We start from the raw sequence: 27,107 nt of genomic DNA, 5'->3' as shown, positions 1-27,107 counted from the left end.
TGTAGTTTGACTGTCACTCATGAATTCACAGGGCAGCAGCTCTGCTCCGCTTAAGCGCATCCGGAGGAGCACAGGGATTCCCCGCAGCTTCCTGTTGGAGGTGGACGACCCAAACCGAAAGGGAGTCATGATGGACGGCAGCCGCAAATACGTCATTCCCATCATAGACGCGTGAGTAAACTGTACTTGGCATTGCAGCATGTTCTATTGTTTGTGAAAATCTCACATTATGTCTGCTTGTGTGTGTTTGCGCTCGATCTGTTCAGTGAGGCCTATGCTGCTGAGAAGAAAAAGAGGCCGTCCTTCTCCTGCCAGACCAAGCCACTATCCTCCTCTTCCTCAGCTGGTGCAGCATCTTCAGTCCAGGACGCCAGAGGGAAACGTTCCCGCTCCCCATCTCCACCAGAGACGCACGGCGACCAGAAGAGACCACGTCACTGAGAGACCTTCACCCAAGAGACCTGGAGTCGACGTGAGCACAGTGTATATATTGTACATAGTTTATGAATAAAACTGAATAAAGATTATAGCAGCATAAACTGTGGACTGGTTGACCTTCACACAATACAGAAACACAAAAGAAAATGATCAACACATTAAGATAGAAATGATGAACAAACATGCTGCGGGAGAACCAGTGTGCTGTCCTGCTCACAATCTAAAACTTTTAGTTTAAGTTTATTGAATGTTAATCTGAAAAAAATAAAACGCTGAACAGCTTTTATAGAATTCAATAGTTTTCCTCATTAAGGGGAAAGAGAAAAGGCGGCATGTACATATTTTTAAAAATCCATTGGAATGACAAAGATGTGCATGCTCTAATAAGTCATTTTGGCTGTGTTCATATGGTGTCCTTTGGTGGTTTCTATTGCTGTTGTTGTTTACTGTTCAGCTGACTTAAGCAAATAGATTTCTTTAAAATGTAGCTATTAAGGGAAAAAATAATGTATCTTTATATATATATATATACACATGGCCTCACTGTAGGAAGGCTGCTGGTGGGAGTCCCGACTGGGTCAGATGGCATTTCTGTGTGGAGTTTGTTTGTTCTCTCCGTGTTCATCCTCTGGGTGCTCCAAGCCCATGTGCTATGCTGTAGGTGAATGAATAAACTAAATTAGCCATAGTGTGTGTGTGTGTGTGTGTGTGTGTGTGTGTGTGTGTGTGTGTGTGTGTGTAAATGAGGGTGTATGGATATTTCCCAGTACTGGGTTGCAGCTGGAAGGGTATCCGCTGTGTAAAAAATATGCTGGATAAGTTGGCAGTTCATTCCGCTGTGGCGACCCCAGATTAATAAAGGGACTAAGCTAAATGAAAATGAATGAATAAATTGATTGATTGATTTTATTTGACAATTTTAACAAAAATACACAAACAAGTCCAGTTTGACATTCATATCTTAAAAACTGTCGAGGATAAAATACACAATAAAGCCACAGGCTGATTTCCATCGTGGTCATCGATATTCTTAAAAAATGAACGAGCAAATCATAAAGTGCAAACATCATCAGCTCAGAAACTCAGCACAACAAAAATCCTCAACTTCAACCGAAAAACAGCCATTTTTTAATTTCCTCTCTAAAAACTCTCAAATTGAATCTCTTTAAAACTCCTCGGCAGTATATTCCAAGCAACAGTACACAGAAAAGACTTTCTACCTGTTTCACTATTAAATCTACAAGGACAAATACCCCTGCTACTCGCTCTTGTAGAATGACAGTGTACCTCACTAACTAAAACTTAATAATTAAATATTTTAAAATCTTAAACACCATCACCAATTTCAGAAAAGTGACCCTTTTTCCAACTTTTAATAAATTAGTTTGACTATAATATTCATTATTTAAATGTGTCAGTAGAAGTACTTTGATAACAATTCTGCAACTTATTTTGGGCCGTCTGCAATTTATTTTTCATTTTTGTGGAACTACTGCTGTACCAAAAGACTGCAGCATAGTCAAAGTATGACTGCACTAATGCACTAGCCAATATTTGTAAAGTTTGAAAATCTAAGAGCTCTGTCTGTCTTGCTAAAAACTTAATTTTAGAACTTTTGAATGGACTATAACAGCCATCTTCTCACCTGTCAAATTACTGTCTGAAATGGAACCTAAATATTTCCCTTCATGTTTGGGTTCATTAATTTGATGCTCTACTTTTACCTCTGATCTGACACATTTTCTCAGTTTCGCAGCTGAACCATATAAAATAAATTCTGGTTTACACAAGTGTAAGGACAATTTATTAAGGTTAAACCATTAAGAGACTTCCTCAGTTTGTTTACTTTTTTCATTTTCAATAAATTCCTTCCTCTCATGAGACACAATTATTGCTGCATCATCCACAAATAACAAAAGCTTTTTTGAACGGGCCATTTTCAAATCATTGATGTATATTAAAAAAGCAAAGGACCTAAAACACTGCCTTGTGAAACCCCATAAGAAACGGTCGAATAATCTGAAAACACACCATTTAAATCTACTATTTGACATCTGTTTTCAAGGTAAGACTTCATGCATTTACAGGCCAAAACACCAAAACCCATTGCCTTTACTTTTAAAATCAATATCCTGTGATCGACTGTATTGAAAGCTTTTTGCAGGTCTAAGAAAACCATCCCACTTAACTTCCTTTATCCATATCGCTCTTTATATAATTTGTTAAATAAAAGAAACTGTTGAATCAGTGGAATGATTTTTCTAAAACCCGATTGAAACTCTGCAATACGTCACATTTTAAACAATATTTTTCAATCTGCTAATAAATAACTTTTTCCCTCCCTTTTGACAAAGCACTCAAAATTGATACCAGCCTAGAATTATTAACCTCAAACCTACTACCTTTCTTAAAAAGAGGAATAACTCTTGCTTTTTTCAACTTTACCTTGACAAATAGAAAAATTGATAATATGTGTAACCATCGGAGTGACGCATTTAGGGAGTCTTTGAGGGAACTGCACTGGAATATTATCTAACCCTGTTGCTTTACTATTTTTAAGTGTTATTAATTTCTTAAATATATCCCCCTCCTCTATTTTATTAAACAAAACTTTCTAGATTAAAACTGCATTTGGCATAATACTCTATAACTAATTTATCAATAAAAATGCCATTTTGTACTGGAAGCTTTTTAACCGTCAATATCAGGTGGTATTAAAAAAAAATTAACAATGTCATAGTCAGATATAATTAAAACAAACATGATGAAGCCAGTAAATCTGGTTGTGACCTACCCGTGTGTTACTTTTGTTTCTGATGGGGCCAAAAATTATAATGTGCCATTTATGTTTAAAGTAAAATTATTCTCTATATTTATTTTTTAATTTGATATATTTTCAATTAAATTCAATATATTTCTGTCTAAGGCATATTTTTAAAATATAGACATGAAATTGAGATGATTTTTGTATTTTTGTTTACAAATAAACTTTCTGAAGTCTGCTAGTAAACTTTTAATTATTACTTACTATTAATAATGCATATAGTCATCATACATCTCTAAATCTTTATTTCTTCAGTTTTACAGTTAGAAAGACAAATCAAAGTTTAAAAAAAAAATTTAGGTAAAAGTCTGCGTCTCTCTGTGTCGCTCAGGTTGAACTGAAGTGTCTATTCACAGGCACGATCCCACTACTGATCGGCACGGGAGCTTTGACCTGCTCCGTTTCCAACCTGGGCCGGTTCACTCCTCCTTAAACGACCTGGCGGTCCCAAGCTCACCCAGGAGCACCATATCGATACCGAACTTAGTGCGGATACCCGATCGACATAGTCCACTGCAGTCCAGAAACCCTGAGCTCAAGCGATCCGCAGCCTCAGCCTCCCAGTAGCTTGGATTACAGGCGCGCGCCACTGAACCCGGCGAGAGCTGAGAGAATCAGAGCTGTGGAGAATCTGATCATCACAGCGACCTCTAGTGGAGGAAAACTCACTTTTATAGAAGTGAACTAATGCTTTAATAAACTGTGCTAATCATTCACTTACAATAGCATTATAGTTCACTATTATCCAGCAAGTTTTTACGCAGCGGATGCCCTTCCAGCCGCAACACATCTTTGGGAAACATCCACACACACACACACACTCATACACTACGGACAATTTAGTCTACCCAATTCACCTGTACCGCATGTCTTTGGACTGTGGGGGAAACCGGAGCACCCGGAGGAAACCCACGTGAAGGCAGGGGGAAAATGCAAACTCCACACAGAAACTGCGCCACTGCCTCGCCACCTTCAGAAGCCCTGAGCTCAAGCGATCCGCAGCCTCAGCCTCCCAGTAGCTTCCCAGCAAACATTGGTCGGACGACGATGTGCTCTCCCCGGCCAAAAGATGTCGCTCCGCGACGGCATCAACTGTGTACTGATGGTCTGAAAGCGACGTGCTTTCCACAGCCAAAATTCGTCGCGAACGCACGGCACAAATGCACAACATGTGCTAAAATGCATTAATATATGCTTGTATACATTTAAACATGTCTATTTATATTTGGGGTTGCGTGTATTTACGATTTAATGTACATGTAGTTTAATATATACCATGTCCTGATTAAGTCCAAAAATGACGTCCTTTACACGTGCATTTATAGTCCATCATAAACCCTTGCTGAAATTATGAAATATTAAAAAGTATTGCACTTACATCTGGGTATACACTTAATATATGTGTGTCTCAAGTGGGTTCGTGGACAGATTTCAGGCATCTAAACTCATTAAAAACAGATTTATCTTTATGAAATACAGAAATCACTTTTATTTACATCTTGTCAACTGACCAATTACATTCATAAAGTGTCCTGTGCGGTGAAAGGATAGTAACGTCACTGTTTCTAAAACCATAATGCAATTTTATTTATTTTTTGCACCTAACGCTAACAAATCTCGCGATATGACTAACATAATCTCGCGGCCGCGAGATACTAGGGCGCTGTTTTCAAATCTCATTTTCTTCCGGTTTTGTTCAGCACCACGAGAACATGAGGACGCGGCGAAAAGTTGGACAATTATCACAAATCTCCCACCGTGTAAGTACAGTTTGTATTCATTTAATAACATTATTGAGTTTTACTCGAAGAAACTGAAATAAATGATGCACATTGTCAGTAGCGATGTGGCGTTGCTTTGAGTAGGCTAAAATTAGCCGTTATGCTAAAAGTAAGTCGAGTTTGAGCAATATGTCATGTTATCACAGCAATCTGGTGCAGTTTATCAGGGTCTTCCTACACTGGTCCTCAAAGACAGCTGGTCAACATGTTTTCCAGCATCTCTGCCCATCATCCACCTGCTGTGTGTTCAGTCAGAGCTGAAAATGACTATTTTAGGTGAGTTTGGAGTGGAATAGTGTAGAAATAAAACATCTTAATAATGATAATAATGCACGAATTTGTTAGAAAACCTAACAAAAAGCTATACAGTATCATGCTATTGTAGATATGTCTCCAGCATTTACTACAATACCAGTATTAATTTATTTTAGCCTACATTAATAGGCTGTCATTAACAATAAGAGCAAAACTTATGAGCATGTATATGAAAAAGTTATTTACTTAATATTTTACACTAACATAAAATGGTAAATATATGCATGTAGGTGTTATAGCTCATGTGGAGGTTTAACAGGTAAAGTCTAACCACTTTTCTTTTAACTGCTCCTGTAAAATAGTTTTTGTACTGTAAATTAATTAAACTGCATTAAGGTTCAAATTTGTCTTGCAGGGTCAATAACAATCAGTCATCTGTCAGAGAGAATTCAAGACTCTTTCTCCAGGCCGACTGTAAGAATCATATAAGGCTTTGCATTTATTTATTTTCTGTTCATTAAATAATTGAATTATTACCTTTCTCACTGTTGTTTTGTTTGTCTGTAGAATTGTCTCCAGTGCAAATGATCCTCTGTCATCACACTCCCTGAGGACACTCCAGAGTAGGTGAGAAACTTGTTGAATGCTTAAAAGTTTATTTAGGTGTATAATGTGTATGAGTTCACATTTGCAAACCTAGAGCTAGTTTTATACCTATGGTGAGTATTGTGATCTTATTGCATATTCTGATAAACGCTTTAGTAAATAATTGCAACTAGAAAAGTTAACGTCATCATGAGCCTGATGTTAGCTGCTGCTCTGTTACAGTAATTGTCATTGTGGACTGCAGCAGGTCTACATGTTCTGTTAAGAGACTGGATTCTGAGAGCGAGATCCTGTGAAGTGTTTATCAAAGTTAAAAAGAAGAACTGGATCTGTGTAAGTTTTAAATGTGACAGAATGTGTGTCTCTGTCTGTCTGGATCGCTCTGACTGTGATTTTGGTGTCACATTTAGGTTCAGCAACTGTCCGGAGTTGGTGGATGTTCTGTCCGAGCCTGATTAAAAGAGTGATAAACGGGTACATATTTATCTTGCATTGTTTGTGTTTATTTCTGCACAATATTTCAGGAAAATATATTTTACTACCCCAACAATTAACCCAGCATTTTATATAATTAAAACTGTAGATTTCATCTGTCATTCATCATTGTACGTCTCCTTATAGACATGCCTGTTTTAATGTTCAGATGTTTTAAAATGTTTGTACAGACTCAGGCTGTCAAGCAGACTGAAAATATTAAATGATAATTTTAGTGTAAGCCATGAATGACAGTCTTTGCTTGTCACAAAACTGTGGATGTGTGGATATGGGCAGTTGTAAAATGATGAGTAGTAGGGAATATGTATGTATTGACATTAGATACTGCTCTGCACATTGCTGTTCATTCATGAAACATGACAGTAATTCTTGATATGTTGTAAGTTTTTAGTTTTAAGATGATACAAAATCATATTCTCCTTCCTCAGATGCTGTGAAGTGAGTCCAGATGCTACAGACACAGAAAAAGATGCAGCAATGGAGGAACACAGCAAGCACCTTCCAGGAAGAGCTGGAGAATAGTAGAAATAAAGACTCTAAAATAACATTTCACTTGTGTTGTCCATATTTCTGTGTTGTTGTTTTATTTATTCTTATTAGATGTGTCTGTTTAACAGTGATGTACATCTGTTACTATATGCACAATAAATAATTTGCTTAATCGTAACACTATTGCATCCTTAAATAATGTATTACTTATGGTTTACACGTGATTACAATGCTATAAAGACGTTTAGGTATAACTGGACTGAAATTGGACCTGATTGCATTTCACAGCTTTAAATAATAAGTTTGATTATTTTATATGTATAATTAGGCTATTAAAACACTTATTATAAAGAAATAACACGTTTTAAAAGCAACCAGAAAACGTCCAGAACATGACATATTTCGACGTGCAGGGACCGTGTAGAAAAGACGTGCGATTCACGGCCAGAAGACGTAAAAGACGTCGGTTGGATTTTCATTTTGGCACTACTTTTCAACCAGGACGACACGTGACGGAGCGACGTCTTTTCAGCGGTAATCGGACGTCCAAATGTTTGCTGGGTTGGATTACAGGCACGCGCCACTGAACCCGGCGAGAGCTGAGAGAATCAGAGCTGTGGAGAATCTGATCATCACAGCGACCTCTAGTGGAGGTAAACTCACTTTTATAGAAGTGAACTAATGCTTTAATAGACCGGACGCTTTCAAGATGGCTCCTTGATCGCACGCGTTTCGTTGAGCTCCGCAATCCTAACTACTTAAACTGAACTGTTTAACGTTTCGCAAAGTGTATATTAAAAGTTAACTTGAACTGATATTATAGCGATCCGTTACAGACGACAATGGGAGGGTCAGAGAAAAGAAAAAGTGCAGGAAAAAAGGCTGGAAAGACCGAAAAGACAGAACATGCTAACTTGGCTAATCAAAATAGCAGTTCGCCGAGGGCCGAAAAGTTGGATAAAATCCCTTCTAACGCATTGATTACAGACAATTTACATGACTACCTTTAGCAGAATATTAACTCTGAGGAACTTATGCTGGCAGCGGAGGTCGAACTTCCATCTCTTCCAGAAACTCCTTGTGAATCACCAGCCCCTAAACAACGCAGATGTGTGGGAAAAGATACAACGATCATCCTTTCCCAGATTTCGGACCTTTCACGTCTCGTGCAAAATAAGTCAGACACACTTGAGAAGCTGGTGGAAAAAAATTCTCAGATAGTAAATGAAATAAAATCCGAAGTCGGCGTCAATACAAAGCAGATCGCGGAATTAAAGGAAACAATCGAGTTCATCAGTAAGGACGTAAATGCCATGAAAGTTGGCTTAAAAAAAGCTGAAAGGTGTATCGAAGAGCAAGAAAGACGTCTAACGTTGCTAGAAGGCTATTCCCGAAGGTGGAATCTGAGGATTCAAGGGATTCAAGAAAGAAGCGGAGAAGATGTTCGTCTCGAGGTCATTAAAGTATGTCAGCGTCTCCTGCCGCAATTTAAAGAGAAGCTGTCTGATGTCGTAGACGTCGCACACCGTCTTGGCCGTAACAAACCTGGAAGCAGCACTCCTCGAGGTATTATATTTCAATTTACTTCACGCTTTTTTAGGGATGCTGTCTGGCGCGCCGCCAAAGATGCAGACTTTCTAAAGGATAATAAGCTAAGGATCTCCGAGGACCTGTCTCCTGCTGACAGAGAACGAAGACTGAAATTATGGCCCGCTGTCGAAAAAGCTCGTAAGGAAGACAAAAAGGCTCTCTTTGTCGGTGGCCGTGCCTTTGTGGATGGCGTTGAGATCTCGCCCTCATCCTAAATTACAATGGAAAAAGTGGCAACCGCAACTGAAAAAAGAAGCATGCTAATACCCCCTTTCAGTACAAAAGTACTCTCATTTTAATCTTTGTAAAAACTGGAACATAAGACCTGTTTAAATATTTTTTCATTTACACAAGGAACAGTAACGCCTTTCCCGTCTCTCTCTGGATTTAAATTTAAGATACTTTTCTTCCATATTTTTGGTCTATAGACTGAAAAGAAACAGGTACTCAAATTCAGTTTTGTTGATTTGAACTTTCAGAGAAGATGCGATATTTGCTTATTTTTCTTTTAACTTTAAAGGGAGACATTTTCTTTTCATTACTTGAAACGATAACATGAAAGGGATTCAGACTCCAGTCATATTGATTAATGTAATACTTTTATAAAAGAAACAAAACATTTTTTTTTTCTCTCTTTAGATAAAAAAAGAAAATACATTATTTTTGCTTATGTTGGCTAAAGAAGTGGTAGAGACTAAGACTCCTGTTAATTTTTTCTCTTTTACAAATTTTCAGTATAACCAATATAGGTGTTAAAAAGGGATTGCTGTTCTCATCCTGGGATATTATTGCTGCATTTGTGTCACGTTCCGGTAAAGGGAAAAAGGAGCGAGGACCCAAGCGCAGAGTGAAGTAGGATTTATTATTAATAAAATAAAATAAAAGGCAAAAATAAACAACCCAGAGGGGGAAAAACACTACTACAACAAACAATAAATCAAACAAACAAACTTGACTGGGCAGGCAGGACAAGGCAGGACTGGACACAGCAGGACAGGTAAACATCGACAACATATGATGACGAACTCGCACAGGACAGCAGACATAAGGGGTTTATAAACTGTAGGAAATTAACAAAAAAACAGGTGAACATAATTAACTAATAATGGGTTAACAAGGAGGGTGGGACTAGACAATAGACGGGAGAGCGCATGACACAGAGAGACAACACAAGCCATGCGCTCCGATGACACAGGACAAGAACATGCGGCCAGTGAGAGAACTCATCAACCGCATGTTCATGACAAGACGAGCACAACACTGAAGCACACGACAAAAGCACGTGACCACAATGTAAACATCGAGCCACGTGCTTTGACAAAAGACACAAGACACAAGCACACGATAGATAAACACCTTACCGTGCGCTCACACATAAGCAACGCGCATGCTTCATCTCAGCGCCAACCAAAACTGAAACCAACTAGACGGAGGCGCCGAGAATAAAGCAGCGCGATGCTGACAGAACAAACACAAACACTAGTACAAGAGCGCGCGCGTCTGAGGGACGCAGAGCGTGCGCGGCCACATCAAGCGCCAGCGCACACACTCTGCGTACACCCACGACGGCGCGCGCGCACACAGAGACAGAAACAGGACCAGACATGAGTAGTGTCAAAGCTCTGCCACCAAAACAAGAATTTACGAGACCAAAGTGGCAGAACCCTGACAGTTTGCTTAAGATTTGCTATATATTTATATAGGAATCTTCTGGATCTGTTTTATTTTTTTATTTATTTCATATTCACTCTTGTTCTATGTCTTTATCTATTGTTTCTCTTAACTGTAGAGGGTTACGCAATATCACTAAGAGGAAAGCTTTTTTCTTATACTTGAAGCGCTTTAATGCAGATTTTTGTTTTCTACAAGAATGCCACTCTGTTACTGAAGACGCACAATTTTGGAGGTCACAGTGGGGACTAGATCTGTGGTTTTCCCATGGCACTACTAAATCTGCTGGGGTTTGTATTTTAAAGGACAGATTTAAAGGAAAAATCTTAAGATCTAACTGTGATGCTTCTGGGCACTACATTGTACTTGCCGCTGAGATTTTAAATGAAACTTATATTATAGTTAATGTATATGGTTTTAACTTACAAAAAGAAAATAAAGCTCTCTTCAATAGATTAGGCAAGCAGGTGATTCAAATGTTAACCATTTTTCCTAATTCTGCTCTAATCTTTGGTGGTGATTTCAATGTTGTCCTAGATAATAGTTTAGATAGATGGCCTCATCAAACTGGAACTCCTAATTCAGATTATATTATGGCTTTTATAGAACAATTTTCCTTGTTTGATCCATGGAGAAAATCTCATCCAACACAAGAATGTTTTACTTGGAGTAACAAATCTTTATCTTCTCAATCTAGGATTGATTATTGGCTTACTTCCAATGACTTGGATAACATTGTTACTGATATAATACCATCTCCGTTCTCAGATCATGCAGCTATTTCGATTATGATTCCCTTTAGAAACTTTAGTAATTTAACTCAAAAATCTGGTTACTGGAAATTAAATTATTCAGTTCTTAAACATAAGGAAGTTATTACTGGAATAGAAAAAATTATTTTGACTTACTGGAATAAAGCGAAAGTTGAAAAAAAATATTGTAATAATTGGGAACTTCTCAAATTTGAAGCGGGAAATTTTTTTAGGAAATACTGTAGTGAATTGGCAAAAAAGAGAAGAGCTGAAGAAGATAGTATTATTTTAAAAATATCCACTTTATCATCCAAAACAATAGAAGACTTATCAGAATCTGGAAAAGCAGAACTTACTGAACAAGAGATTAAATTATCAGAATTTTACAAACAAAAGGCAGAAGGAGCTTTTATAAGATCTCGAAGGAAATGGCTTGAAGAGGGTGAAATGAGCTCTGCGTATTTCTTTAGACTTGAGAGGCAACAAGCTAAATATAATTATATTGAGAAATTGAGGATTAATGGTAATATTGTGGAGAATGCAAAAATTGTTGCAAACTATTGTTCTGAATTTTACAGTAACTTGTATTCTTCTAAATTTTGTCAACAATCTACTACAGAATTCTTTAAATCGCTACATAACATAAAACAGATTAGTGATGATGAGTTCAATATATGTGAAGCCCCTCTTAGTTTACAAGAAGTTACGGATGCCATTAAATCACTGAAAAGCAACAAGTCTCCTGGAACGGACGGACTCTGCTGAGTTTTATAGAACATTTGAGAAACTTTTAACTCCTTTTTTGCCTGAGGTCTTTAATGAGAGCATAGATAGATTCTTCCTTCCTCCAACCTTATGTCAAGGACTAATAACTTTAATACCAAAACCAAATAAAGATCACTTATTAATTGATAATTGGCGACCAATTACCTTGCTGAACAATGATTATAAAATTATTGCATTAGTTTTATCCAAAAGAGTAAAATGTACTTTGAACAATTTAATTGATGAATGTCAATCTGGATTTTTGCAAAAAAGACACATTTTTAATAACATACGTTTAGTATTAGATATTCTAGAAAATTCACATTACTTCTCTAATGACAACTTTATACTTTTTCTTGACTACTATAAAGCTTTTGATTCTTTAGAACATGAATTTTTGTTACAAACTCTTAGTAGGGTAGGATTTGGAAATTTCTTCTGTAGATCTATTAAAATGCTTTACACTAATTGCAATAGTTCTATTAGACTCAGCAGCGGCACCTCTCCTAGATTTTCTTTGAGACGAGGAGTTAGGCAGGGATGCCCAATCTCCCCGTACCTGTTTTTGATAGCCACTGAACTTCTAAATATACATATTAGAGAAAGCTCCTTAAAAGGAATATCTATTGAAAACACTGAAGTGGTAATAAGCCAGTTAGCGGATGATACTGTTTTGTTTCTGAAGGATGCCTCACAGATTGCTACAGCAATAGAAATTCTTGAACCCTTTTAAAGCCTCAGGTCTCTGCCTTAACATAAATAAATGTGAATTATTACCAGTGAGAGATTGTTCAGAATCTCTAATTTGTAACATCCCTGTGAGAGAGAGTGTGACATATTTGGGAATTAAAATAATTAAGGATGATAAAAGTAGATGTATTTCCAATTTTCTACCAATTATTGAAAAAACGAAAAAGATGATGAACCATTGGCTACAAAGAGATCTATCAATCAAAGGCAGAGTTCTGAAGGTATTTCTAGATTGTCATATACAGCTCAGCCTATTTCAGTTGATAAGCACACAAACAAACTAATTGACGGAATGTTGACAAAATTTCTTTGGAAAAACAAAATTCATAATATTAAAAAATCAGTAATGCTGAATTCTTATGACAAAGGCGGCTTAAATTTTATTGATTTTAACTCACTTAGTGGTAATTTTAAAATTAATTGGATTATCCCCCGTTTCATTTTCTCTCATATGGGTGGTTTAGAATTTCTTTTAATGTGTAATTACAAAATTGAAAAACTCCCAATCAAACTCTCTAAATTTCATCAACAAGTGCTTACAACATGGAGGCTTATTTATAAACACAACTTCTCCCCACATAGTTTTCATATTTGGAATAATGCCAATATCATGTATAGAAATGTCACTATTCTTTAACAATTGGTTTAACAATGGACTATTATTAGTTAACCAATTATTTGATAATGCCGGAAATTTGTTTACATTTACAGAATTTATGGCAAGATACAAAATTCCTGTTACATTACAGGAATTTACTATTCTAACCGGGGCAATACCCACTGGCATACATATGCTGTATAAAGGCAGTGTATGTACATCAGCACTTACTGTTTGTCCTCCTAAACCTGAACAAACCTCGGTTGGGTTTATCTGTTTCTCTGGATTTAAGCCTAATAATCACAAAATTAGATCTTTAATCTTAAAAGAAAATATGTCTATACCGTATGTTATTTTTTACTGGAACAATATCTTTAATAATTCAAACTGGACTCAAGTTTGGTCATTACCTCAACATTTTTTTATCACAAATAAAGCTAAAGAAATATCATTTAAATTACTTCATAGAGTTTATCCCACAAAATTATTTCTACAAAAATTTTAAATTGATATTGAGTTAGAATGCTGTTTTTGCGAAAGCTTTAATGAAACTATTTCACATTTATTTTGGTCTTGCCAATATACTCGACTATTTTGGATCAATGTTGAAGCTTTTATTGCTCATAATATCTTAAAAACCTTTTCCTTATCTTATAAACATGTGATTTTGGGTTTTTATGTTAAGGATCGCTCTTTAAAAGATGCTGGTTTTATTATAAATTTTATTTTATTATTATGTAAATTTCACATACATAAATCCAAGTTTTCCAAAAGCAAACCTCTCTTCATGGTGTTAGAAAAAGAGATTCAAATGTATATAAAAGTGATTTCCAAGTCTCAAAATAGAAAAGCAATTAAAACAATTAATATATGCTCCTCCTTTAACATTTTTACATAAAATGTTTGTATATATGCATTTCCTGTAAAAAAAAAAAGTGCATTACTAACTCTTGTAAATAACTAAAATTATAAAATGTGCGAAACATATTTGTATGTAATTTGATAATTATGTACCCTCTCCTCTGTTATTTTATTTATTTTTTGTTTTTTTTTCTCTTCTTTGTTTTTTCACTTATTTCATTCTTGTTAGGAAATGTAAAGTGATTGTATTGTATTGTATAAGAAAACTGTACATGCTGGTTCTTGTTAAAAAAACAAAACAAAAAAAAACTAATGCTTTAATAAACTGTGCTAATCATTCACTTACAATAGCATTATAGTTCACTATTATCCAGCAAGTTTTTACGCAGCGGATGCCCTTCCAGCCGCAACACATCTTTGGGAAACATCCACACACACACACACACACACACACACTCATACACTACAGACAATTTAGTCCACCCAATTCACCTGTACCGCATGTCTTTGGACTGTGGGGGAAACCGGAGCACCCGGAGGAAACCCACGTAAAGGCAGGGGGAAAATGCAAACTCCACACAGAAACTGCGCTACTGCCTCGCCACCTTCACTATTGGAATTCATAACTTGATAATCCATTGTCTGTAATATTTTTTTTGCATGAGTAAAATTTGCATTTCACAGATTTTTCGTAATAATTAAAACAATGGTAAATCTGATAAATGATTAGAAATGATCCTTATATCAGGGATTATTCATTGCAGTCTTCTTGTTTTGTTTTAATTCATTGATGCAAATTAGGTCTGTAAATCATTTTTCATTATTCTGTAAACATTAAATGAGATCTGAATCACTAACCCTAAACAAAAGAGTTTTTGAATTAGAAACACTCAATAATATGAATCAGTCTTTCAGTTCAAGCCTGCTGCAGTCGCTCTTCTTCTTGGAAAGGTCAGTGCTGATCCTTGTTCTGCAGATTCTGATGTTTTAAATCTGCTTGTGGTGTTTTATTTATTTGTATATGGGTGTAGGGTCCACCCAGTTGGTCCAATGACGGTATCCAATGGTGGATGAAGGTTCACTGCATGTTCGGTCTTTCCAGTGCACAATATTGATTTATATTAAACTTAACTCATATCTGACTCCAATTTTAGTATGAGGTGGTTTAGAATATTAATATATTTATCCTCGTTTTATCTGACTCCAATTATAAAACATTGATAAGATTATTTTGTTTCCTTTCACATTATTTTAGATTATGATTGAATATTCTTTTGATTTGTTATTATACCTTATTCTCATTTACTCAGATTCCTATAGCATCTCGAGTCTTGCACCGGCCGGGTATACAATCTCTTAATACAAGCTTGTCAGTCTTGGTCATTAAACAGAGGCGATTAACCACTCTCCTAAAGTGGCAGAACCCTATACTTACTATATTTAGGAGATTTTTTATGTGGTCCGCATAAGTATACTTGAATTAATGCCAATATGTTAGTCGGATCTCTAGCAACATTGTATAGCGTGCCACACTGCTCCGTCTAACATGTTTTAGTCCGTTACTAACCTGTACAGTGGCTTGTAGTGCTATGGACAACAACATTTATCAGTGATAATAACACGAGGACTGTTTGAATAATTCAAAACATAACAATTTATTAGTCAGGTAAATGTGTATTATGCCAATTCAATCAGTCAATTCATAAAAGATCAATAAATACATCAAGTTACCAAAGATAAATCCAAGATTAAAAGATGCATTCCTGACTTTAAAATATACATAACATGGAGCATAAGCTCCATGTTACGGGCTGATCGGGGTAAGCAGAATCGCGCTGAGCCTTTCTCAAACCTTACCTTAAGTAATCCAAGAATTCCCTCAAGGACAGGGGTGTGAGCATAACAAAAGACATTTGCATTTAGTGCTGCCTGTGGAAAAGTCACACCCTTCACAGTGGTTCAAAAGATGCCTGAAGTTATATATTTATTGTTTTGATTATGTCTATTTCTGAGAGAATGAGACCATTGTACCAATCGCACTGAGACATTTCAAATGATATCAAACATGATAGATAAAGTCACTTAGGTTAATCTGAAACATTCAAACATTGAAATGACCATATGTGTGAGTTGGGGTGGTTGAAGCCGAGTTTCAGCAGACTCAGATGCAAATGCAGCAGGAATTGTTTTTTCCCGCATTCCCACCTGCTGGGTTGTGGTCAACAGTCTCTGTTTTCAGCTCATGTTTTGAATTGTCAAAGACATCAAAAATATTTGTAATATTTCAATTCTTACATGGGCTTATTTTTGTGATGAAGAAACCCACAGTAATGATAATAAACGAGTGGATTGTGACAGATCCACAGATGCTTTCAGATTTGTGCTCATCATCTATAAGATTTATCCTTTCTCTTTTTTATTACAGGTTTTTACAATTGTTTTGCCACAAATTTCAGAACTTTGGTTTTCAAAAGTCTAGACACAAAATTCACAACCTTTGCCAAAATTGTACATTTTTGCAAAACTTTTAACTCTTTTTTCAAATGCTTGGATACAACACACACAAGTCAAACATACTTTATTCATTGAACTCAGATCACCTTTTCAATATAACACAATTAAACTTCAAATTGATCCCATTTCAAAATGCAACTCAAACATTACATTTGAAATAACCATGTATTCATTTACTTCACATGATGTTATTATCAACTGATACAAGCACTCAAAATGATGAATAACTGCTGCATTATTGTTGATGTGGGGAAACTGATGTACAATATTACATGTTTAGATGATGAAATAATCAGGATAGATCAAATGACATCAGTTACCACAGAAGATGACCCAACTGAACTACATTATCTATAGATGTCATCTTTATTCATCCTTAGTCCATATTTATGGTTTCTTTGTTCTGTGTACCACTTTTACAGACAATGTTTATATATTTGACATCACTGTAAGAAAGCCCAGTCACAGCAGACCAATGTCAGGCCTGGATTTACATTGACAGAAGGTTCTTTCCAAGATTTCTGAGTAATAAAAACAACACTGAAATGTAGAGGAGAACCCGTGACCAAATCCACAAGACCAGACTGATGGTAACACAAATTCCCAAAATAGAAATCTGATATATAGAAATATATGCAAATTACATATGTGATATAATAGTTCATATGAATTTTACATATATAAAATATGTTATACATGTCAAAATATTGCCATTTGTTAAAACATATATGTTACGTATATATACGATCCATTATGTTATATATTTTACCCCTACAAATATATATATATATGATATGGTTGAAAAAAATATAAACAATGATTTTTTCACTATTTTGACAAATTATTGACTATTATGACATTTTATAATAATGTAATTTGCAGATGGGACCATATATCATGCCATTTATCAGCTTTCTATATGGGGACGTGAAGTGAGAAAAAAAATACAGTAAACCTACATTATGATGGAATTTATAAAACTAGTTCGGTATATCCACTGTCTGCACTGTTTCCCTTTACACTTATAGACCATAATGAAACCTGTATCATATATTTTAAACAACAATATTTAATGATTGTTAATGATTGTTTATTGAAGCGATGTACATCTTGTGTGCTGCTGGTGATCTAAAGTAGTGTTCCTGTAGTATTTGTATTATAAAAGGATTATGTGAATCAATGATCCTGCAAATGCAAGACTTCTTTAAGGGAATGAATGCTGTATGCAGAACACTGGAGAGTGTTAAAAGTAGTGACTGTTTAGGATTTTGTGTCTAGAGTTTTTTTAATTGACATCAGGGTTCTGAAATTTGTGGCAAAACAATTGGAAAAAAACTGTAACACATAATGAAGATCAAGGGCAAACAAATAAATGATGAGCTTAGAGAGTTTTAAATCATTTTAACATACAGAGATGAACATTTGTAGAAAATACATTTAAAGGTGTTTTTAAAAAGTGTTAAATTACTTTAAAACGGAAAAACAAATCGCCAATAGGTGGCAGCAAGAGACCTCTTTAATCGAGTGAAGCTTTAAGTGATTCATTCAGCCACGAATCACTGATTCAGTGACTCGCCCGACTCTATACAGAGTCCTGAACCATTCGTGTAAGGAAACGCCACTGTGTATTATTCAGAGATGGCCAACTGTTCTGCTGTTTATTTTATTATTATCATAGTAATGATTTCACTATTATTAATGAGAAAATAACGCGGAAGTTTTTAGCGCCTCGTCACGTGATCGTCAACATCCATGGCAACGGTTCTTTTTGTGTTGTTTTGAACTTCGCTCATTGGCATCTGATCTCGGCGTCCTTCGTGGCTACTGATTCCCAGATTATTGATTGTTGGATACATCGATTGATCGTCTGCTTCTCCCATCATTCAGGTTTGACCCTTGTTATCACACTGTGGTTTGTATTCAGTATGTCTTGTGTTCATTACAGGTTTCAGAGTCGACTCACCTACGACTCGCTCCAGTTTGAGGGCCTCAACATCACTGTGGGAGAGCTGAAGCGGCAGATCATGAGGCGCGAGAGGCTGAAGTTCTGCCAGCTGAAGATCAGCAAAGGCCAAACTGATGAAGGTGAGATGAGGAAAAGCCACTTAAACTATACTACACTAACATTAGATGTGTTATCAGACAGACTTGTAGAAGCTGACATGTGTTATCATGACTCTGATGGTGACATATAGTGATGTTTTGAGTGTTTTAAAATGCTAATGGCACTCAAAGTATACTATGGTAAATGATTATTAATATATAAACTTTATTTTGCTGTCAGAATACACAGATGATGATGCTCTCATCCCCAAAAACACATCGGTCATCATCAGACGGGTCCCTGCGGCTGGGCTGAAGTCCTCCAACAGAAGATTTGTTGGGTAAGTCATGTGAAATAAGCGCAATCGTCCTCTGATAGATGTTATATCAAGAGTTTGAGTCTGTCTGTGGTGTTTTAGTCACACAAGCTCCTTTGTTTTGTTTTGCAGACATCAAGCTGGACCATCAGCTAAATCTTCTCAAACAGGTGATTCTTCACTCCTCTCACTGGAGCAGCTGTTGAAGGTATTGAACAAATGATTAATTCACCCCACTGTGCTGCTCTGTATTGAACTGCAGTGTTTGCATTTGAGGCGTCATAATGACATGTAGTGCAGAATATCAATACACAGTTTAAAACACACAAACACACACACACACACACACACACACACACACACACACACACACACACACACACACAGCTACTTAGGCAGACCAGTAAAATAAAATTCTAATGTGCAAATGCCTGTGAAACAGACTGAGAATCTGGCTGAGGCAAAGGCATCAGAGGAGGACAAGCTGAAAGCGGTGATGTACCAGTCCAGTCTGTGCTACTACTCCAGCAGGTGAGCGTTCAGACACTGACAGGTTTGGTTTGTGAGAAATGTTAAAGCTGATTCTCATGGTTCTGATGTTCATCAGTGAGGCCATGACACTGCTTGGGCTTCTTCCACCCAACTATGTCTGCTTTCACTGTGGGATCCCAGGACACCACATTAGGCACTGCCCCTCTAAAGGGGTAACTGGGTTTTCTAAGCTTATGGTTGCTGTGACCTTGAGCTCTTGTCTCCATCAGTCAGATTGTTTGCTCTGTCGTTTGACTGTCACTCATGAATTCACAGGGCAGCAGCTCTGCTCCGCATAAGCGCATCCGGAGGAGCACAGGGATTCCCCGCAGCTTCCTGTTGGAGGTGGACGACCCAAACCGAAAGGGAGTCATGATGGACGGCAGCGGCAAATACGTCATTCCCATCATAGACGCGTGAGTAAACTGTACTTGGCATTGCAGCATGTTCTATTGTTTGTGAAAATCTCACATTATGTCTGCTTGTGTGTGTTTGCGCTCGATCTGTTCAGTGAGGCCTATGCTGCTGAGAAGAAAAAGAGGCCGTCCTTCTCCTGCCAGACCAAGCCGCTTTCCTTCTCTTCCTCAGCTGGTGCAGCATCTTCAGTCCAAGATGCCAGAGGGAAACGTTCCCGTTCCCCATCTCCACCAGAGACGCACGGCGACCAGAAGAGACCACGTCACTGAGAGACCTTCACCCAAGAGACCTGGAGCCGACGTGAGCACAGTGTATATATTGTACATAGTTTATGAATAAAACTGAATAAAGATTATAGCAGCATAAACTGTGGACTGGTTGACCTTCACACAATACAGAAACACAACAGAAAATGATCAACACATTAAGATAGAAATGATGAACAAACATGCTGCGGGAGAACCAGTGTGCTGTCCTGCTCACAATCTAAAACTTTTAGTTAAAGTTTATTTCAGAGGTGCTTCAGGGAAACTTTTTCTTATGAAAGGCCAAAAACTAAACTCGTCTGAGGGTGGTGGGCTGGAGGTAAATCTACCAAACTGTAAAATTGTCAATGTAATTTCCTAATTTATTATTATTATTCATTATATAATTTACATGATTCACTGAATACTGTAATTTACAACATTTCAAATTCTTTAATTGTATTAATAATTATACATTTTATAATGAATGAAAGTCTTACAATAAAACATGAACAATCCCATTTATAACACTAAAAATACACTTTGCCTTCGCTTGCTGATGTCTTCTGTAATGTTTGCTCTCCTTCAAGTGACTATTATTTTATTTGATTCATTCACCACATTTCATTGAAACGTTTAATTTCAGTTTGTTTATTTTTGTATCTCAACAGTTAAAAAACAAAGTTATGTTGGATTAGAAATGACAATCTCTGTTAAAGACTTTCCCTCAAAACTCCCCATCATTCTCCCTCTCTTCTCAGATGGGATGGAGGGCCAAATCAAAGGTTACCGTGGATTCACTTTGGCCCACGGCCCTAGTTTGGGCATCTCTGGTTTACACCGATGACATGCTCATCTAATCAATCCTGGCCAAACAAAATGTTGCAGCTCATCTGGTCTTCAATGATCCCAAGAGAGCCCACGTCACACCTCTCTTACCTCTCCACTTACACTGGCTGTCAGCTGAAGGTTCAAAACATCTCCACTTGCTACTTTCTACACTTGCCCCTCTGTCCAGAAGTGAGCACTGCCTCTTAGAACCATGCCATCAAGGATTTGGGGGTGTTTAACCCTTCTGTGCTGTTGGTGAAGTTTTGGTCCACTCTGGGCTGATTTTGAGGCTTAATTTACCAACAACTTTCTCTGTGGTTCAGCAAATGGGATGATTTTTGGTGACAAAGTCTTGTTGACACATATTTTGGGAAAATACTTTTAGAATTTTTTAAAAACTCAACAATACACTCTGAGCAAATTTACCACCCTTTCATTGTGTTCATGGCTGTTTTTGCCCAAATGATTTCCATTATTTTTAAATGCAACGTCATGACAGCGTATAATCATGCATTCTTGATTGTTGGTGGTTTTTCCTGTTGGGAAGAGGTAAGATTTGTGATTTTTACTGGTGATCATCAGTTACAGTTCAAAAAAGCTTGATTTCTTGCTTTTATTTGGTGTTTAGTGAGTGTGTGAGGTTGTAAGAGAGACTTTTACACACATATATTGATGTGTAGGAGAAAATAAAAAATAGGCACCTCAGCTGTTAGAACATAGTAAACATAGTAAGTGTACTTATGCATGCACTCTATAAATTGCAGTTTTACTCCACAGAACTCCATATAAAAGTCAGACACGCTTTTGCACGGGGCAATGTAAAGGATTTAATGGTGCCAACTGATGATCAACAGTAAAAATGAAATTTGACCTCTTCCTAAGTGGGAACCCACTAACCAGAGTTGCTGCTGGTCAAAAGGAGACCCTAAGATAATTTTTACTGCGGTGCTTCAGCAGAGAAACAAAAACACACAAACATATGTATTTAAATGTGTATTCATTTATTATATATAAAAATATGCATATAAACACTCAACATTAAATGTTTTATAAAATAACAGTTTACGTCAAACACTGACATGTCTTCTGCAGAAGGATTCCTAATTGCAAACATTTACAAAGGTTGTCATAAAACCCTGTCTGAAGCTGTAGAGATAGACGGTCCTCGGTGCTGCATGCTGTATCTGTAACGGTCAGCTGCTGGGCCCGGTTTTTCAAAAGGTTTAATCCGGATCAAATTGATCCAGATTTAGTAATTCTGTTTTTGCGATCCGTGACCAGGTAATCCAGCTTACTTTTTGAGCCAGTTTTTCAAAGCAACATCGAATTGGATCAATCTGATCCGGATAGGAACTTTTCAGGATCACTAAATCTGGATAACCAGTGCTCAAACAGGATAGGAAATCACTATCCAGATTTTTTGGATCAAAATGATCCAGATCCTACAAAAAAGATCTGAAAAACCCAAACTAAAGGTTTGATCTGGATCAAAACCAAGATTGGATTACGTGATCTAATCCGATTATGTAATTCGTTTTTTCTTTTAAAAAAAACATTTTCAAGATTTGATCCAATCCCTTATCCAAAATCCTAGTGGATTACTTTTAAAAAACCAGGCCCTGGGCCCGGTTTTTCAAAAGGTTTAATCCGGATCAAATTTATCCAGATTTAGTAATTCTGTTTTTGCGATCCGTGATCACGTAATCCAGCTTACATTTTGAGCCAGTTTTTCAGAGCAACATCGAATTGGATCAAACTGATCCGGATAGGAACTTTTCAGGATCACTAAATCTGGATTACCAGTGCTCAAACAGGATAAGAAATCACAATGTAGAACTATAGATATGTAAAGAGCGACAAGTAGAATAGCCAGCGTGGGGTCAACATAACTTTATTTTTTTTAAATGAAAACTTAATAAATATTAAATTAATAATAATAATAAATAATAAAAACAAGAAAAACAACACCGCATCCTCTTCCAGCATTCCACTCATCTGAGACCTACAACACTGTACATTGAGGATATTTATAATAAGTTTCAAATATAGATGTAAATAAAAAAAGACTTAATATCAAAAACTCCACAATAATCTCAGACTTCCTCATCTGATGTGGAGAGACCAGCTTGTCTGAGCGTAGCTTTTAGGAGGCAGATCTCATGTCCTTGGCCTTGGTTTGCTGCAGTTTGGTCAGAGTCAGTTGTTCCCCCGCCAGACGAAGCTGTGCTTCTGCCCTTTCAGTCTCTTTTTGCAATTGTTGAAAGAGATTTAAAAAATCAGTCATTGCCATTCTTTGCATTTTTTGTTTATTCTGTAATCATTGCATGCATCACTAATAAATATTCTAAAAAGAAAAATATTTTTCATTGTGATGAATATATATATCAATTAGAGACAAAATAAAATTGATTGTTTTTGGTCAATTTTCACAGCTGTTTGGGGGATTATTTTATGAGGCCAAACTCTTTCTACGTTGCTGGAGGCCTATACTGAAAGGCTAAATACATTAAAGCCAATAATCACTATAGCCTGACGGATGAACAAATAAAATTAAAACCTTATGAATAAATAGTATATATCGTAAGATACTGCATGATCCAAAAATAGTATTATTTAATACATTTTTTAAGTTTTCATTACATTTTAGGCATGAAATCCACGCTAAATCCACCCTTCTGATGGGATCAGTTTAATCCAGGTTTTTTGGATCAAAGTGATCCAGATCCTACAAAAAAGGTCTGAAAAACCCAAACTAAAGGTTTGATCCGGATCAAAACCAAGATTAGATTACGTGATCTAATCCGATTAGGTAATCCGTTTTTTTCTTTTGATAAACCCATTTTCAAGATTTGATCCAATCCCTTATCCAAAATCCTAGTGGATTACTTTAGAAAAACCGGGCCCAGGTGTCAATTTTCAAAACTCTAAATACAAAATTCACAACCATTGCTAAAATTGCACATTTTTTTGCAAAACCCTTAAATCTTTTTTCAAATGCTTGGATACAACACACACAAGTCAAAAATACTTTGTTCATTGAACTCAGATCACCTTTTCAATATAACACAATTAAACTTCAAATTGATCCCATTTCAAAATGCAACTCAAACATTACAATTGAAATAACCATGTATTCATTTACTTCACATGATGTTATTATCAACTGATACAAGCACTCAAAATAATAATTAACTGTTGCATTACTCTGGATGTATGGAAACTTTTGTACAATATTACATGTTTAGATGATGAAATAATCAGGATAGATCATATGACATCAGTTACCACAGAAGATGACCCAACTGAACTACATTATCTATAGATGACATCTTTATTCATCCTTCATTTTTTATATTTATGGTTACTTTGTTCCATGTACCACTTTTACAGACAATGTTTTTATATTTGACATTACTGTATGTATGTGAGAAAGCCCAATCACAGCAATATCAGGCCTGGATTCACATTGACAGAAGGTTGTTTCCAAGATTTTTGACTTATGAAAACACCACTGTGATGTAGAGGAGAACCAAACCCACAAGACCAGAAAGATGGAAACCCAGATCCTAAAATAGAAATCTGAAATATAGAAATATATGCAAATTACATATGTGACATAATAGTTCATAAGAATTTTACATATATAAAATGTCATACATGTCAAAATATTGCCATTTTTTACAGTTTTTCTTGTTTGCTTTGACCTGGTTAAAGAAACTAGGTTCCACTTCATTTTCATTTTCACTATCCCAGCAGAGCAGAAGACAGGTCTTGCAAATTTGTAAACCTTTTCTTATTGGGTTGACACATTTTCCTTAGCATTTTTCAAAACAGTTAACACAGATGTCATTCAAGCAGTCCAAACTCCATTGTTTTAGCTATGGTAACCAAACAGAGACCATCTATTCCTAACCATTAGACACTACCAAGATCAGTTTGAATTCACTGAAGCAGCAATTTGAAACTCCTACACTCAAGTCTTCAATTAGCAATCAGTCTGCAAACCTTATATAAATGGTGGAAGGTCTGTGTTGTTCTGTGCCAGCATGGATGGAGGAGGTCAATAGTGGCTATGTCCTATACTCCCAAAAGATTTGACTGTACATTGGTTTAAATGTGTTTAATATTTACAGTATTTTTTTATTTTTGTCTGTTTTTACAGTATTTTAGTTTTCAGCCACAGTTTGAAAATTGTCATGAATTCAATATAAATTTAATCAAAGCATTTCTTATTCTGGATCAAATTCTTTGCAAAAAGGCAAACTTGACAGCCCAAATAGAAAGACAACAAATGGCATTGGCAATAGGCTACAATGACAATCAATGGTGGTGCACTGACTTCTATATTTTGTATTTTGTTGTCCATTGTGTAATGATTAATTCAAAGAGCTCATATATCTGTTTGCAAGTTGTGTTGTTTTAAGGTAAAACTAGTTTTTGTTTCATATTTTAAATGTTTTGACACGATATGTGCCTTTTGCAAGCAAAATGTGTCATTTTGACCATGAGTGCTGCTGTTTAGGCCTGTGTGTCTACTGTTTTGAAAAGGTGGAGTTTCAGTTGACAACTGCATCCAAGCAATCGAGAAAAACTGTGACTATTACCGTACGTTCACACCGAAAGCGGCAAGAGCGTCCTAGGTCGCTCTGGCTGCCCTGGCGACAACGCTCTCTGCCTTCAGCTCCTGCGGCGAGAGCGTCAAAACTCGCTACATTGATCTCGTATTTAAAGGAGCCGTTGCAGCATATCAGTTACATTCCTGCATAAAACATGTTTCTAGCGTGAAAATGTTGCGCAGTTCTTATCAAATTCATACAACAATGGAAGATCAAGTTGCGTGTGGTGTGGCTTTGCTCTATTTATCCAATATGTGTCCATATGTCTGAAATATCCTGAAGCAGCAGTACTGTTTTGTACTGTCACATCGCGTGAGATTCCCGCTTTTTTAAGATAAATTTCTATAACATTAATGAACATCAGTAAGTCTCCAGTAACTTATTTAATGCATGTTCCTGTAGGAAAAAAATAGAAATAATTGGAAATGCGGCGACCGCAATAATCAAACCCTTGGGAACAACTGTGGTCGGAACCAAAGTTCACAGGTGATGGCGATGGACGTCTTCATTCTGATTGCTTGCCGCTGAACCGCGTCATAGCTCATTACCATAAAGTTGACTTCATTTCAACTCTCCTCGACGCTCACGCCGGCGAAGACGCGCCGCGCTGCTCCTCGCCACTTATCGCCGCCGGCTCTCATTGAAAATGAATGACTTCCGGCTACTTTGACGCTGTCGCCGCTTTCGGTGTGAACGTACGGTTAGAATTACAAATATAAACATGTATGTTACGTATATATATATATATATATATATATATATATATATATATATATATATATATATATATATATATATATATATGATCTATTATGTTATATATTTTACCCCTAAAAATATTTTACCTATAATTTTACCTATATTATGACATGTTATAATAATGTAATTTGCACATGTTGCCATATATCAGCTTTCTATATGGGGATGTGCAGTGAGGAAAACATTACAGTAAACCTACATTATGATGGAATGAATAAAACTAGATCAGTATATCCACTGTCTGCACCGTTCCCTCTACACTTATGTATAAACCATCATGAAACCTGTATCATATATTTTAAACAACAATATTTAATGATTATTAATGATTGTTTATTGAAACAATGTGCATTTTGTGTGCTGGTGATCTAAAGTTGTGTTCCTGTAGTATTTGTATGATAATAGGATTATGTGAACCAATGATCCTGCTAATGCAAGACTTCCTTAAGGAAATGAATGCAGCATGCAGAGTTTTGAACACTGGAGAGTCTGTGTTAGTGACTGTTCAGAGTTTTGTGTCTAGAGTTTTGAAAATTGACATCAGGGTTCTGAAATTTGTGGCAAAATGATTGAAAAATACTGTAAGAGAACGGTAGTCAAGCACTTTTCATATGTATTTGAATTACTTTATAATGTGGAGTTAATTCAAGCCTTTCTGCAATGATGAGTCACACACAATGTCATTACAAAGTTCCTGTGCGCACACAGACACACACACATATGCGTTTTAAAGCTGATTTATACTTCTGCATCAAGTTTACGTGTATGGAGTATGGACACTGATGCTGACCTCTCAAAAAATAAAACTATATATCACAACAATGCGTATCGCAAACTCTGTGAATGGTCAGCTTGGTAGAGCTGAGATGTGTGGTCAGGGCTGAGAGCCATGGGAGAGTGTTTACAGGTGTTGAATCTGGTAAAGGAGCTCCATATGAAAACTTTTGTTTTGTGTTTAC

The 27,107-nt window shown here is 36.4% G+C and overlaps 1 protein-coding gene, 1 long non-coding RNA gene and 1 other non-coding gene across 6 annotated transcripts in view; 2 read left to right on the top strand and 1 right to left on the bottom strand.

The window, feature by feature from the left end:
- Positions 1 to 3,564: 3,564 nt before the first annotated feature.
- On the bottom strand, positions 3,565 to 3,862 carry LOC147834721 (signal recognition particle RNA). Its single transcript, XR_015503159.1, has one exon.
- Positions 3,863 to 4,921: 1,059 nt separating this feature from the next.
- On the top strand, positions 4,922 to 6,946 carry LOC147834720 (uncharacterized). Of its 2 annotated transcripts, XR_015502410.1 has the most exons (7): positions 4,922 to 5,022; positions 5,190 to 5,319; positions 5,714 to 5,772; positions 5,866 to 5,925; positions 6,149 to 6,237; positions 6,315 to 6,378; positions 6,828 to 6,946. It is a non-coding gene; the product is annotated as an uncharacterized LOC147834720 (long non-coding RNA). The 2 variants fall into 2 exon arrangements; XR_015502411.1 differs by lacking the exons at positions 6,315 to 6,378; positions 6,828 to 6,946 and having other exon boundaries at positions 5,203 to 5,319.
- An 11,213-nt stretch (positions 6,947 to 18,159) lies between these two features.
- The window catches only part of zgc:174354, a 90,216-nt gene continuing 81,268 nt past the window's right edge, over positions 18,160 to 27,107 (top strand). Inside the window, exons 1-7 of one of the 3 annotated variants that reach the window (XM_087272403.1) lie at positions 18,160 to 18,474; positions 18,674 to 18,773; positions 18,882 to 18,957; positions 19,192 to 19,280; positions 19,357 to 19,453; positions 19,557 to 19,696; positions 19,792 to 20,064. In XM_087272403.1, the coding sequence (XP_087128529.1) occupies positions 18,315 to 18,474; positions 18,674 to 18,773; positions 18,882 to 18,957; positions 19,192 to 19,280; positions 19,357 to 19,453; positions 19,557 to 19,696; positions 19,792 to 19,966 (837 nt within the window). In that variant the 5' untranslated portion in view covers positions 18,160 to 18,314 and the 3' untranslated portion in view covers positions 19,967 to 20,064. Of the gene's footprint in view, positions 18,475 to 18,673; positions 18,774 to 18,881; positions 18,958 to 19,191; positions 19,281 to 19,356; positions 19,454 to 19,556; positions 19,697 to 19,791; positions 20,065 to 27,107 lie in introns of those variants that run through there. The other 2 variants (XM_087272404.1, NM_001111152.3) reach the window with 2 other exon arrangements.

The sequence above is a fragment of the Danio rerio genome, chromosome 11, assembly GCF_052040795.2.
Source record: "Danio rerio strain M-AB ecotype USA chromosome 11, GRCz13ab, whole genome shotgun sequence".
Lineage (NCBI taxonomy): Eukaryota > Metazoa > Chordata > Actinopteri > Cypriniformes > Danionidae > Danio > Danio rerio.
The sequence above is the reverse complement of the archived record's forward strand: the minus strand, read 5'-3'. Positions and strand labels throughout refer to the sequence as shown.